This window comes from Equus caballus, chromosome 7 (genome assembly GCF_041296265.1).
Source record: "Equus caballus isolate H_3958 breed thoroughbred chromosome 7, TB-T2T, whole genome shotgun sequence".
Lineage (NCBI taxonomy): Eukaryota > Metazoa > Chordata > Mammalia > Perissodactyla > Equidae > Equus > Equus caballus.
Genome location: NC_091690.1, coordinates 42,796,009 through 42,810,397, shown reverse-complemented (window position 1 = coordinate 42,810,397; position 14,389 = coordinate 42,796,009). Strand labels below are relative to the sequence as shown.

General features: G+C 40.4%; 1 protein-coding gene across 4 annotated transcripts in view; it reads right to left on the bottom strand.

Annotated features, from left to right (window-relative positions):
• The window catches only part of JAM3 (junctional adhesion molecule 3), a 65,174-nt gene that overhangs the window by 43,757 nt on the left and 7,028 nt on the right, over positions 1 to 14,389 (bottom strand). The window contains exon 1 of one of the 4 annotated variants that reach the window (XM_070273931.1): positions 10,484 to 11,843. The exons of 2 other annotated variants lie outside the window; for them this stretch is intronic. In XM_070273931.1, coding sequence (XP_070130032.1) covers positions 10,484 to 10,607 — 124 coding nt within the window. In that variant the 5' untranslated portion in view covers positions 10,608 to 11,843. Of the gene's footprint in view, positions 1 to 10,483; positions 11,844 to 14,389 lie in introns of those variants that run through there. One more of the 4 variants, XM_023645161.2, reaches the window with a different exon arrangement.

Below are 14,389 nucleotides of genomic sequence, written 5' to 3'. Positions count from 1 at the left end.
AATAAGAAAACATTAACTTGAGGTAAACATTATTTGGACAGAAATACAGCAAATGTTATTTAAAGTAAAATATAGTTTTAAATAGTTCTTAATTCTTTGCGATTTGGATTTTACATTCCCAATAATGCCTCTCTTTCCCATTAGTAGGAAAAAATCTAGAGCTGACTGCACAACCAGAAGTCAGGCTGCCCCTCAAAACCAGCACAGGCTAAGTACGCATAAGATATAAGACATCTCTTTGCAAAAGACATTAAGTCTGTCACCAACGCTCCAAAGAGATTCATTAAAAGCTTCCAGAGGCCCTTGAGAATTTCACCAAGTCTCAAATGAAGGCGTCCTTGATGTACCCTGTTCCTGGATGGATGATGCAGGGAGCCAATGACCAGATCAGACTCAACCCAACGTGGAAACATGGCCTGAAATGTAGAACATCAACCACAGATATTAAAACCTGTTTCCACCGTTTGCCAACTTCCATAATACTTACTCAACAAAGTCCTTCTTAGAAACTGACTAGTAAAGTTCAAACTATTGGGGAAGGAAGGAATGGTAAGGGGGAATTAAGACACATTTGCTATTTTCCATTCCTCTCTTAAGGTGTTCTCCTCAACCCAGAAGCTCTGCCTGAAGCGGGCACAGGGGTGCAGAGGGGACCACAAAGGCTTTTCTAAATTATGCACTACAAATGAGCCCCTCAAGGGCAAGGCTATATTCCGGCCCTCTTCACAGCCCCCGAGACACACAGATATACTTTCTTGGTAATGCCCAAACAGTTCTGGAAAGTGCCAAGCACAATGTGAGCACTCAGCAAACATTTAATGATAATGCTAAACCTAATTAAATACACTAAATTTGGTGAATTATGAAAAACCACTAACTGAGAAGTCCTTATTGACCGGTACAGCAGAGTAAAAGTAATTCTGGCCAGCATCTACCAAAGGAAAGAAGAATCCAAACGCCTTCACTGCTGGTCACTGAGACCCTAGCACAACAAAGAAGTCAGTTCAAAGCACAGTGCGGCTGGAGAGGACCAGACAGAGCCGGCTTTTGCTGGAAGGAAGGCAGAACAGGGGCGGGAAAATGCGGAACTAGCTTTTGGATAACAGAACTGAGGCTCCAGAGAGACTGCCTTCCATCTAGTGGAAGAGCAGGTGATTAGAGGTCCAAGTAAATGTCCACCCAAACACTGGGCCCTGGATTGGAGAAAATCTTAAAGTGGAGGAAATTCCCAGACATTGCTATATCCTTGCTGTGAAGCATGAGTGAAACAAAGAGTGTAAAAGCACTCTGTGTTTGTCTCCATCTACAAAGCCATAGGACCAGCCTGCAGACCCAGAACTTCCGGATGGAACTGAACAGTCCACAGAGATGAGAGAACACAGGCCTTTCCTACTTACGCCCAGAGCTCACTGCAGTGACAGCAGCTCATCACAGAAATGAGCCCTTGACAACGGCCAGATGATGCCAATGGTTGTCTTCAAGTTCAGCAAAGAAAAGATGATTCATTTCCTGTGTATTAAATTTTAGATTTATGTTGAACAAATGTGACAGACAAAAAGTTCAACAAAAAAAGAGAAAATAAACCAACCTCGTTTTCCCACCTGTTAAAATTAGGTTTTGTAACAAAATAGTCCAAATGTAAACAGGAAAATACATCTGTTTGGAATATCTTCTAAATATCTCTTTCATACACAAATACAGAAAACTCCTCTTTTTTCCATCGGTACAAGACTACTTTAAAAAGTCTCGTGCTAATATAAAATCAGGCAAACTGAGTTAAATAATTAAATAGGAAAAAAAGAGTCTAGGTTAAAACACTACAGAAGTAGTAAAGTGTGCCTGTGCTATTAACTTGCCATGTGACCATGCGCTAAATAGGAGCTACTCGTTCACGCTCAAGAAGAAACTCAGTGCAGTCATGTGCTGCATAGACAACAGTGGTCCCTTAAGATTAGCGCCATACAGCTAGGTTTGTAGTAGGCTGTACCATCTAGGTTTGTGTAAGGGTACTCTCTGATGTTCACACAGCTACAGAATCGCCTAATGAAGCATTTCTCAGAATTTACCCCTGTCATTACGTGACACATGGCTGTATATGAAATTCTTTGAATAGCAGGGTCAAAGATAAAAACTCAGGTTTCCAAATGCTTGTGTCTTTGCCTTCCAACCATTCAGTCCATCCATTCTACAGCAACCTAACCCAATATGCCTTAAACACTAACATGCACGCAAACCACCCAGCTTCGGTTAAATGAAGATTCTGATTCACTGCTCTGGAGCTGAGCCTGAGACTGTCCCTTTTTATAGGCTCTGGTCTAGAGACCACACCTTGGGTGGCAAGGCCCTAAACCACACTTCCCAATGACCTCAGAGTTAAAATGTGGCAGTGCTCCCAGCAGGTGCTGCCCTTGCTAGGGGCGGCATCTGCTAGAACACATTTTGGCAGCAATGGTGCCCCTATTTCTTCCTCTCCCAATTCGGTGATAAAGTCAATCCCTTTGTGTCCAGGAGACCCTGTGGCCACTGTAACCTCACCCCACTAAATCTTCTCCCTCTTCTATTACCCTAGGAGTTCAGGTGCAGGGAGTAGCAGGTGAGGAGCCCCAACTGGATGATCAGGATTTTTGTGAGTGCGTGTAAGGGTGCAACTGGTTGAAGCTCCACTCAGGTCCTGGCGCTGTGGCTCTTCCCTCTCTCCTTCCCTCTAGGATGCCACCAAGAGCACCCTGAAGCACAAGTTTCAATATTGTGGATTCCTTGATCACGGAACAGACTAAAAAGGATCAGAGAAGCGGGTAGCGAGCCTATGGAAGAGGAGGTTCCTGACTCTGTTTACCCATTTCCAAAGCAGTAAAGAGAAGCTGGTGAGCACCATCATTGGCAGTGACTTCCCATCCCTGAACCCAACTGCCTTGGTCAAAAACAGCAGTGCCTCCAGGAAGCATATTTAGGGATCTTAACATATTTATTAGCTCCTAGAGAAAAGAATCCATTATTAGACTTTCAGATACTCACTACCAAGCATGTATTTTAACAGATGTGTTATGAGTAAGGAAGGAGACTGCTGCCTAAAATATTGGTTCCTTCATTCTTTTATTCCACATATACTGAATTTTACTGAGCACCCACCATGTACTGTCCTGGGTGCTAGAGATACAGTAAACAATGCCTATTCTCATGGACCTTGCATTCTAAGAATACATATATAAACAGCATCCTAATTCTACATACATAATTAAGTATAATTCAAAGATGCTATAAAGAAATGTACAGGTGGCTATGAAAGCATGAAATAGGAGGTACCAATCTGAGGGATTAGGAAAAGCTTCCCTAAGGAAGTGACATTCAGGACTGAATCTTATAGGTAAGTAGGTTCACCTGCAAAAAGGTGGCAGAACATGTCACACGTACCAGGAAGCACGTGCAGTGTCTCTGAGCATGTGTGAGGAAATGAAAGAAAGGCACAGAAGTGGGACTACAGTGAGCCAAGAGGCAACTGACGAGTGAGAGAACCAGAGAAGTAGAAAGAAACTCAAAACCGCGAGCTTAATACTAAGAGCAATAGGAAACCCTGAAGGAATTTTAAGTAAGGCAATGAAAAAAGCAGGATACAAGACGATATTTATGAGGCCAGCCCTGTGGCATAGTGGTTAAGTTCAGCGCCCTCCGCTTTGGTGGCCTGGGTTCATGGGTTTGGTTCCCTGGTGTGGACCTACACCACTCATCAGCCATGCTGTGGTGGCATCCCACATGAAAAATAGAGGAAGATTGGCACAGATGTTAGCTCGGGGCCAATCTTCCTCAACAAAAAGAAAAAAAAAGGATATTTATAGTATAAAATCAATTATTTCTAAAAATGTACAAACAACTAGAAGTAAATAAATATGTTAAATTGTCACAACACTGTCCTGATAGAATTATGAATAATTATTTTTCTTATGTATACTTTTTAAATTTACCAAATTTATACTGTACATAAATCCTTCTTATAGCAAAAAGAAAAATCCATGCCCCTAAACAGAAAATGGTACTGGCTCCCTTCTCCCCTTGCCTCATGTAATCTTCCCATCATCACATGCATTCATTTGCAGGACAAATCCTTGACGCCAGACTTAGTTTGCTATAAATCCTAAGTCACAATTCTTCTTTGCCCCTCTACTCTACCACCAAAGCTGTAACTCAAAGAACCACTTTTAACGGCCCTCGGTGCTAGGCCAATCCACAGTGTCTAGCTGTTAGTTCCATCATCACATTTTTAGAGGAAAATGCCACTAAGGATACTGATGTCCAGTGAAAAGAAGGAAATCTGTAAGAATCTTAGCTGGCTGATACTCAGCTTAAGATAGTTTACAATATACTTAAGGGGGAGGAGTGGAAAACAGCCAGTAAACATCACCATGGCAGATAATCACACGAAATGTCTAACGGCTCTTATTCCATAGTTTGTCTTAGTCTGCAAATCCCTGAGTTTGGGAATTCAAGCTCTTTCATATTATGAATTCATACATGTTCAGAATCATATTATGCAACAACCCAATTATACATCTAAGTTCAAAGATTTCAATAGATTAAAAAAAGCACTTTCAAAGCTCAGCATTTCAGGTTTTCAACACTGCAGTAGTTTGGAGTTTTCAGAAGATGTACAGCTCTGCTACATAGCTGTGAGAGAAAAGACCCTGCTATCAAGAGCACGTGAAACCCAGAGACGTGCTCAGCACAGAGCTGGAGAACACTCCAGAATGCAGATGTTCACACAACTCACCCTGACTTTCAGGCAAAGTGTTTCTTATGGTTCTAACCTCTCCTACTTGACACTGAGTTTCTTTTCTGACAGTTAATTTTACCCAATTTGCTCTTTGTCATCTGGTTTTCCTTTTTTATGTCTTCCCCTTCATGTCTCTAAGCCAAACCTGAACTTTTATATATTGAAAACCCAGGATATGAGGATGAACTGAAACATTAGATACGGAATTAAACAACCAAATAAAACTTACTAAGTGCTACTATGTGTTCAGATTTTTCATTTACCAAATTTATACTGTACATAAATCCTTCTTACAGCAAAAAAAAAAATCCATGCCCCTAAACAGAAAATGGTAAGTAGGTAAAACTGGGAAGTAGGTAAAGTAAGAAAGTGAGAAACAAGAAGGTTCAGCACAAGCCTAAGGTAACACACTGATTTGATTTACTGCGTGGGCACTAGAGTCCAGAGAGACCCTCTAGTACTCTTCACTGGCACAGAATCCACTCGCTTTCAGTATCCCACATATCACATCCAGCTTAAACTCACCTGTATGACTTATATAACGCAAATCGAGCCCTTCCAAACCGTCTATTCCAATTCCTCTTACTAAGTGTCACTCAGGTATTTGTTAAGTGCTTAAGGGCCAAGGAAAGCAGAGATTCTTCACGAAGTATGGAAAAGCTTTGCAGGTGGTGGGTGGCAGTGACGAGCAAGACATCACTGGTAAATGTGGAGGATTCATCGACCTCCGTGTGGGTGTCCAAATTTCAAAGGTATGCTACTGCTTTTGATATGGAATGAAACTCTGAATTAATTTAAGGTGGGAACTGGGGAACTGGGTTGGGAGCGTATTAATAAAGTTGGGTTCTAGTTCCAGCTTCACTACTTAATATATAAAGTGATCAAAAGCTGGTTACTGAACTTCTCTAGGCCTCAGCTGCCTTTTTTTGAATAATCTCTTACAGCAGTGGTCCTCAACTGGACCTTGCATTCTGAATTTCTAACCATACATACATAAACAACATTCTAATTCCACATACATAGTTAACTGTAATTATTGCCACCCATAGGACACTGAGAAAGATCTGGGGTCATTTTTGGTTGTCATAATTAAGGGTGCTACCACCGGCATTTAGAGGCCAGGAAGGCTGCTAAATATGCTAAAATGAACAGGACAGTCCCACACAACACAGGACTACCCAGCCCAAAATGTGAATAGTGCCAAGGTTCATAAACCCTGTCTTACAGTATCTTTCAGCTCTGAAATTCTATAATCTATATGCCTGTGTGAGTTGAGAGGGGCAAATATTACCTTTATGGGTAGCAAACTTAACACAAAGGGATTAAATGACTTGCTGAGATCATGGTGTTACGTCAGTGGTAAACACCAGGTCTCCTGATAACCGGTCCAGTTACTGAGAAACTAGAATTGGCCTATAAGACAGTTCCTTCTTCCAGAGAAGTCCAACACGAACAACCTTCAAAGGAAGAGGAAAGTTTCTTAAAGTATCTTACCTAGCTGGGTCTGTAACAGACAGAATCCAAGATTTGGCTCTCTCATAGGTGCCTCTACCTAACTAAAGCTGCCAGAGTCTCAAGACTTCAACTAAAACTTTGAAACGAGCATGAATATAATCTGTGAGAGAGCAGGGAGGCCAGACTTTAACACCCATATTGCTCTGGTTTAATGCCCAACATATGGTTTGTTTCAGCATTTTGTGAAAACTATATACTCTCTGGGTCTTAAACAGAGGAATTTTATTTTTTTAGTTACAGGGTGTTCTTTCATACTCTCCCCTACTTTTTCTTAATATACAAAAGAAAGCACTATGCCTTTCATCTGAACGGCTCCTAACATTATATGGCACACTGATCTCAGGACATGAAACTCTGATGCTCCATTTCTCTAAGTGTTTGGGGAAAGGCAATACTAAAGCTCTCAGGCGGAAACAGCCAATGGAACATGGAGGCCAATTTATTCAGACGGCATTTTCGTGCACTGAACTCATCCATTCTTAATAGCTATTTATCTAATAAGATGCTTATTTTAAAGTTAAACTTACTGATTTATATTGGCACCTCCTTTTACTTAAAGATATGCTGGAATTTCCACTGAAACTTTTCTTATTCAAACTTTGCTAGTTCGGGCACGAAAATTTCCCCCAGGCATAAAATGTCTAATCTCTTCTACAAATATCATTGAATCACTATTAAATACAAAAATATCAAAGATAAAATTTTCTTCTCTACTCTTGAAACTTAAAATTAGCTTTCTGTTATTTTTAGAAAAATTCAGGACATCAATCTGTACTTCAGATGAAATATGTTTCCTACATAGAAAAAATAAATTTAAAAACTTGCCTTCTCGTAAAAATAAGCCATCAGGGAAACTTTAATATGAGAAAATTCCTCTAAATCAGGATTGTAACCTAAAGTTCTGGAGAACAAGAGGACTAGTGACACTCTAGATCCCAGAGGCAATAAAGCAAAGCAAAGAATGCTAACGGTTTACACTTGCAGAGCATTTTATAATTCACAGTACACTTTCACACAGAATCCCATGTGATTCATGCAACCATCCTGTATGGTGGGTATTACAATGTCCTTGCGATAGATTAAGAGAATAGGGCTCAAATATATTAGGAGACAACTGCAACCTCAAAACTCTAAAGTATCAGAAGTCAAAGTGGAAACCAGGTCTTCTGACTTTGAATTATTTTCAAAGATTAAGAAACAGAAAAATTAGACCATGGTTTCTCATCTGTCAAGGCTGCAATATGTTTGAACAGAAATACTTGTCAACCCCCTTCTAAAACTGCCAGTGAAGCCCCTGTTCTTTCTCAAACCCACAACTAACGAACAGACACCTCCCTCCAGAGCTTGCCCTGTTCCCTCTTCAATGAGCATCAGCATACCTACTGCAAACATTATGCTAGGCATCGGACAAGGCTTCTGCCCTCAGCCCACAAACTACTTGAACAGTCAAGACACACACCAGGAACACTATATTGTCATTAATGACTTAAATTAGTAGGTCAATACAACATCAAAGGATACAATTCAAGGAAGACTACAATTGAGGTGAATCCAAGTTTGGTGGAGTCTGACACTGATACAGTTTTGAGTCCCTCACGAGGAAAAATACAAAATTAAGAATACAAAATTAGGTACAAAGTAAATGTTTATCAAAAATGAGACCACAAACCACAAAAAAATTTTATAAATTTAAGAAGCTAGAAACACAAATATCACAAAGTCTAGAAAAATAATATTTTTATTAACTCCTTGGTACTCTATAATCTTTCCTACATGTTTTAGGATGTCTGATCACTTTGTCATGTGCCAACGACTTTATAACACTGTCCATGGAAATAAAAGAATGCTAATTAAGACTTTCCTTCAACATGGCTGTCAAAAAATTAATACTAATACTTTAGGAGGGGCTGGCCCCGTGGCAGAGTGGTTAGGTTCGCGTGCTCCGCTTTGGTGGCCCAGGGTTTCAACGGTTTGGATCCTGGGCCAGACATGGCACCGCTCGTCAGGCCATGTTGAGGTGGCGTCCCACATGCCACAACTAGAAGGATCCAGGACTGAAATACACAACTACGTACTGGGGGTATTTGGGGAGGAAAAACAACAAAAAAAAACACTTTAGGAAAGTATCTTTCCACTTCATAAATCATTATTCATTATCAGTACTATCATAGAAAAATGAAATATTCATTATTGGCAAATCACGTAAAGTGTTAAAGATTGTTGTTAAATTTGGGAAAACCTCTATCTAAAGTTTCTTTCACATTTAAGCTGTAAGATTTCAGGGCATTTCAAATTTTCTTGTAGAGTTTCTAATCTTAAACACTCTTTGACATGAGAAAACATTACCCACCTTTTCAACCACATCCTCACTACAATGGCATTACAGGAGCTCAAAAGTGGCCGTCACAGTGGGCCCTACCACTTCATATGACAACCCTAGTAAGTCAAACAGCACAATGGAATACTCCTGGAAGCCATTCCTCACTGAGATGGCCTGCAACAGCAACTGTACAGAGCAGTGACTGTGGACCACATCAACAATCCCACTAAACCAGAAAGAATGTGTTCCCACCTCCCCTCAGGTGGGGAAAATGCCTGTGGCCATTACAATGCGACCCAACCTAAGGAGAAGCATGACAGGGAAAGTGGAGAGGAGAAGAGGACAGTCTCAACTGAGTGCAGCTGCAGGATCTAACGTCTACAAATTTGAGGACACCTTGCTGGGATGAAATTCAGGGCCTTAGAAGGGGTCTAAGCGAGGAGTCCAAAAGCCTAAGCTTGATAAGCTTCACTTTAAATGTGCCTCTGAGTAATTAAGGACCAAATGAATTACAGTAAAGTAGTAAGAAAAGTAGTAGCAGCAGCAACAGTCAGTAATAACAATAAATTTCTACCACCTATTGACAAAAAATAAAACCCAACACTGAGAGTTTATTATTATACTGGGCCCTCTGTTAAGCACGTTACATAAATTATGTAAGTAATTTTAATTTTGCTGTCTTAATTAGTGTTATTTTTGTTACCATTTATTTAGATACGTCGATAAGAGCTTTACATATAGTCACTCATTTGCAAACAATCCTATAAAGCCATACATTACTCTTCTTTTACAGATGACAAGTCACAAGCAGAGCTGAGCTTCAACCCTCGGTCTAGCTCATACTCTTCCTGAGAAATAGGAATTCAGAAGAGGAAGAGATCACTCCAGGCTGGGAACTGAAAAAGGCTTTGCAGAGAAGAACCTTAAGCTGGGCATTAGGGAAAGAGTAGCAATGAACAGGAAAAGGATGCTGTGCACTGGAGGTAGATGGACCATGATAATGAAACATAAGTGCCAATACACAAGGGTTATTCAGAAGACAGTGATGAAATAATTCTACAGAGCCAAAGACCATGCTCCAAATCTTGCCATTCCCCCCAAAAAAGTGAATTAAAGTCTTATGATCAATTTTCTCATTACACAGCCATAATCTCATAAAAGAAAAGAAAAAAACAACCTTTCTCTCTATGGAAAGGGTGGATGTAGACATGCAAAGAAGTGCCTCATCTCTGTCACCCCAAAACTCAAACCCAGCAATTCCTCCCTTGAAGGCCAGGCAGTGACTTCACTGGAAACTAAAGCTTTACAACCAAGCACATCACGTTATTATTCCACTATAAAGGAGGTACAGAAAAGGGGAGGTCATGAGGCTTAAAATTGGAGCTTCTAAACCCCAGCTACATTTTCTTCCTCGAGGTTTCATTAGATGTGGCTTTAAAAAATGTGAACTCAAGGGCAGGCCTGGTGGCATAGTGGTTAAGTTCGTGCGCTCCACCTCCATGGCCCAGGGTCCACCAGTTTGGATCCTGGATGTGGACCTACACACCGCTTATCAAGCCAAACTGAGGCAGCGTCCCACATAGAAGTATTAGAAAAATGTACACCTAGGATATACAACTATGTACTGGGGTTATGGGGAGAAGAGAAAAAAACAAAGGAAGAAGACTGGCAGCAGATGTTAACTCAGGGCAATCTTTCTCACCAAAAAAAAAAAAGTGAACTAGAAGGTGCTGCTCACACACAAGAACAGAAACACCCCAACTTTTAACAGATTTTATTTACTCTACACGTAGAAAATGTACTTGACAAGAAGAGCAGAAAAACAAAATCTGTGAGATGAAGAGAGAACAAAACACAAAAACATACTCCTCCTCAAAACTTACCAGACTCTGAATTCACTGGAGGAATAGTTTCCTGTAATTTGCAAACAGCACGTGGGATTTTAGCCACAGGGTAAGAATAGGAGAGAATATTTGTTCTGGCTGCAATGAAGCCCAAGTCCCTCATCCAATGTTATGAAACATCCTTTCAGGCTTCTTCCCTCATCACTGCTAGAAAGAGAGAGAGGGCCAAGGAGAAAAGAGAGACAGAGAGACCACTACAGACAGACACCAGAGGAAGATGGAGGAGTCGTCCCAGGAGTAATGTCATCTCAGCATCTCATTCTGTTTTTCATGTGGCTTAACTGCACATCTCCTGGAGCTGTACTGACATGAGGAAACACTGTAAAAATCACAGAATTAAGCACCTCTAAAATCACATGCCTACTTCATTTTTCCATTTAAATCAGTCTTCACTCTCTGACCTACCTTCAGAATAATTTAAATTGGAAATGTATAGAGAATATGAACAGATGTTCGACACTAACAGGCATCATCCATAAAATAGTCTAACAGAAAAGTCAGGCTATAACAGGATTAATGGAAAGAAAAAAAATAATAATAAAGTAACACTTTGGTTTACCACTCCTGAACTCTCCATGCATTACCATTTATTTCAGAAGACATTCATTCTAAGGATGTCCCCCACAAGAACCCTGAGCCCTGTGACAGGCTTCTCAACCTGAGGTGCACAAATGATCTTCTGGGGGGTTGTAAGCCCCCAAAAATAGTATATAAAAATTTTCATAGGTGTACATTAAAGTGCTTTTTGAAGGAAAGTGTCCATAGCTTTCATCATTTCCTAGAAGGAATTCCAAACATAAGCTACTTTATGGATGTGCCCTCAAGGTCTGAAACAGTGCCTGGTAAATTCAAGACACTTAAATATTTGTTCTTACTGAACCACTGCTCTAGAGATCCCCAGCAAAGGTTCTACAGCCATTCTTTACTACCACTGGACTACAAAGTTAGACCAAATACAGTCGGTGAAAAATTCATACCTGATACCAGGAAATCAAACTGAATTAAGATACCAATACAACCAAATAGCTACCCATTTTTTCCTTCATGGTAAACAAACACAGGAACTCTTAAAACACTAGATCTGGTAAGTAAGGTTGTAGCAGATTTAAAAAAAAAAAAAAAGCCTGAACTTTCCCAATCTCTTAGAGTGGAAGAGGGTTCCAAACCAAGAAACCCTCTAAACGCGGCTCTAGAGTGTGGCTCTGAAACACTTCCAAACTTTCGCGAGAGGAAGGAATTTCTGTGAATTAGGTTTTCAAAACCATCAAATGCACTTTTAATTAACAAATAAAGTAATTCAAATAATCAGGTAAAAATTCTCTTTTTCCGATAAAATCACTTCTTGGGATCTGAAACTCATATACCTAAAGCGAGTTATCTAATATGGGGAAAGAAATGTGGACGTTTGGGTGGTAGTGAGAAAGAGAGATGGTGTTTAAACTACTTTCAAGTGATTTGGATTAAAACCAATATTATTTCCCCAAGGTCCAAAGACGAATCAGAAGCCAAGCTGGGAAATAAACTCAGAACGCCTGCCGCCCGACACCCGCGACGCTGCCCTCCCTCCTCCCCCGACGACGAGCGCCTGAGGCTGCAGACAAGGGAGCCTTCCTGAGATGCACGTGGTCCTCCTCCTCACAGCACACCGCGGAGCCTTTTGGGGAACCAGCATTTCATCTAAGAGCTGGAAAGCCCAAGGTTACCTTTCCACTTTGCCTCTAATTGTCCTCACCTCAATCTGTCAGTAGCAGATTAAGCTGTTGCTTTTCCAGGTGCCTGTGTCGTGTGCAACAGCTGTAATTCTCCAAATTTTAACTTGCTGTATCTCGAATGATAGATGATTGTTTCTCAGATAAACCAATCTGAGGACAGAGACTATGGCTGCCCGATTGGGAAGATCTTTAAAATAGTGTAGCCCCATCCTTAAAGCAGGATGCTTAGCAAGAATCACACAGCCCCTCATCCCAAGTGCATCAGAACTCCATGGGGGTATTTGTGCTCTGAAAAAACATAGCCAACATTTTGATTTTATTTTATGGTTGAAAAATGAAAACAAAGCATTACTCTCATAAAATGAGCCTTTAAAGAAAGGGGTGGCTCTTACATCAATCACAAGGGGCTAGGTTAAGTAAAGCTGAGATGCCAGTTTCCAGCAGTGTAGTGGACGAGATAATCCGAAAGGCCTCTGCACCCCAACAAGACCCTGTGTACACCATAGTTTTTACTACATCTCCAGGCTTACAGTAAGTGGGGGAATCTTTAAAAAGGCAAATGAAACAGCTGTGGGATAAAACCAGAAAAAAATAAGATGGGTGGGCGTGTGACCCTGAAGGCAAATGCTCATTTTTAACACTTCAGTGGAGCTGTGCCCCTGGGCCAGCAGGAAAGCAGAGACACTGTGCCTCAGATTTTCAAATAATGCCAGGGACCCTGAAAGGGGAACAGCCATCCCAGGGCCCGCCCAGTGGGAGCATACTCTCTCACAAAAAGCATCCTCAGGTCAGGCCCAGATTTGCAGATTGTCATCAAGCAAAGATCAGCTTCTGAGTGAAGAAAACCAAATCATAAGAGTCATAAGAAACAACAAACATTAGATTTAGATCCCCAAGAACTTCAGATATTTGAAGCATCAGATACAGAATATAAAACAGTTGTGCATGAAATGTTTAAAAAATAAAAAAGGAGTAAAAAAAATGAGCAAGACACCAGATTATTAAAAAAACCACAAGTGACATTTTAGAAATGAACAATATAATTGGTCAAAAAAAAACAAACAACATAACTCTATGTGTTGGTTAAATAACAGATTAGATACAGCTGGAAAAAGAAACAGATGTTAAGCAAAGCTAAATAGATAACCCAGAATAGCACAAAGAGGGAAGAATATGAAATTATGACAGAAAAGTTAACAGTCTAGGAAGACAGAATGACTGAACATAGCTAATCAGAGTCCCAGAAGGAAAGAATTAATAGAAGATAGGCAGTATATGAACAGATAATACCTGAGAATTCTCAGGAAAGATATAAACTCATAGATACACAAAGTATAACAAATTAACAAGGAGAATAATTAAAAAGAAATCCACTCTAGACACACTGTAACATTTCAGAAGATCAAAGACAAAGAAAATATCTTTAAAGTAGCTGGAAAGAAGAGAGGCAACCTAGAAAAGATTGATGATATCACTGACAGCAGACTCCGCAGCAGTGATAATGGAAACCAGAAAGCAGTGTTATATAGTCCAGGCTCTAAAACAAAACAACTGTCAACCTAAAATCATGTATCCAGTAAATCTATATTTCAAGAACAAGATTAAAAAAATATACTTTCAGATATAAATACAGTCATGTGCCGCATAAAGACATTTCAGTCAACAACAGACCACATCGACAACAGTGGTCTCATAAAATTATAACGGAGCTGAAAAATTCCCACCACCTAGTGACATCTTAGTAATGTTGCAGCAAGAGAAAAGGAAACTGTAGGAGAAGAAAAAGAATTCCCAAGAAAACTCACGGTGAAGGGTTTAGCAGACGCTTCTGGTGCAGACCACAATGAGCTCCTCAAAAAGTCTGAAAACATGGACCCCAACACAGGAAAGTTTTCATTCATAGAGAGGAATTAACTGCATTAACTGCTTACAAGCAAATCTATGATGAAAAAAAGAAACAAACCAAGCAAACCACCATGCCCATATTTCTGAAAAGAGTGACACCTCCTCAAGAAGAGCCTCAGGCAGGTCCTTCAGGAGGTGTTCCAGAAGAAGGCATTGTTATCATAGGAGACGACAGCTCCATGTGTGTAACTGCCCCTGAAGACCTTCCAGTGGGACAGGGTGTGGAGGGGGAAGACAGTGATATTGATGGTCCTCACGCTGTGCAGAC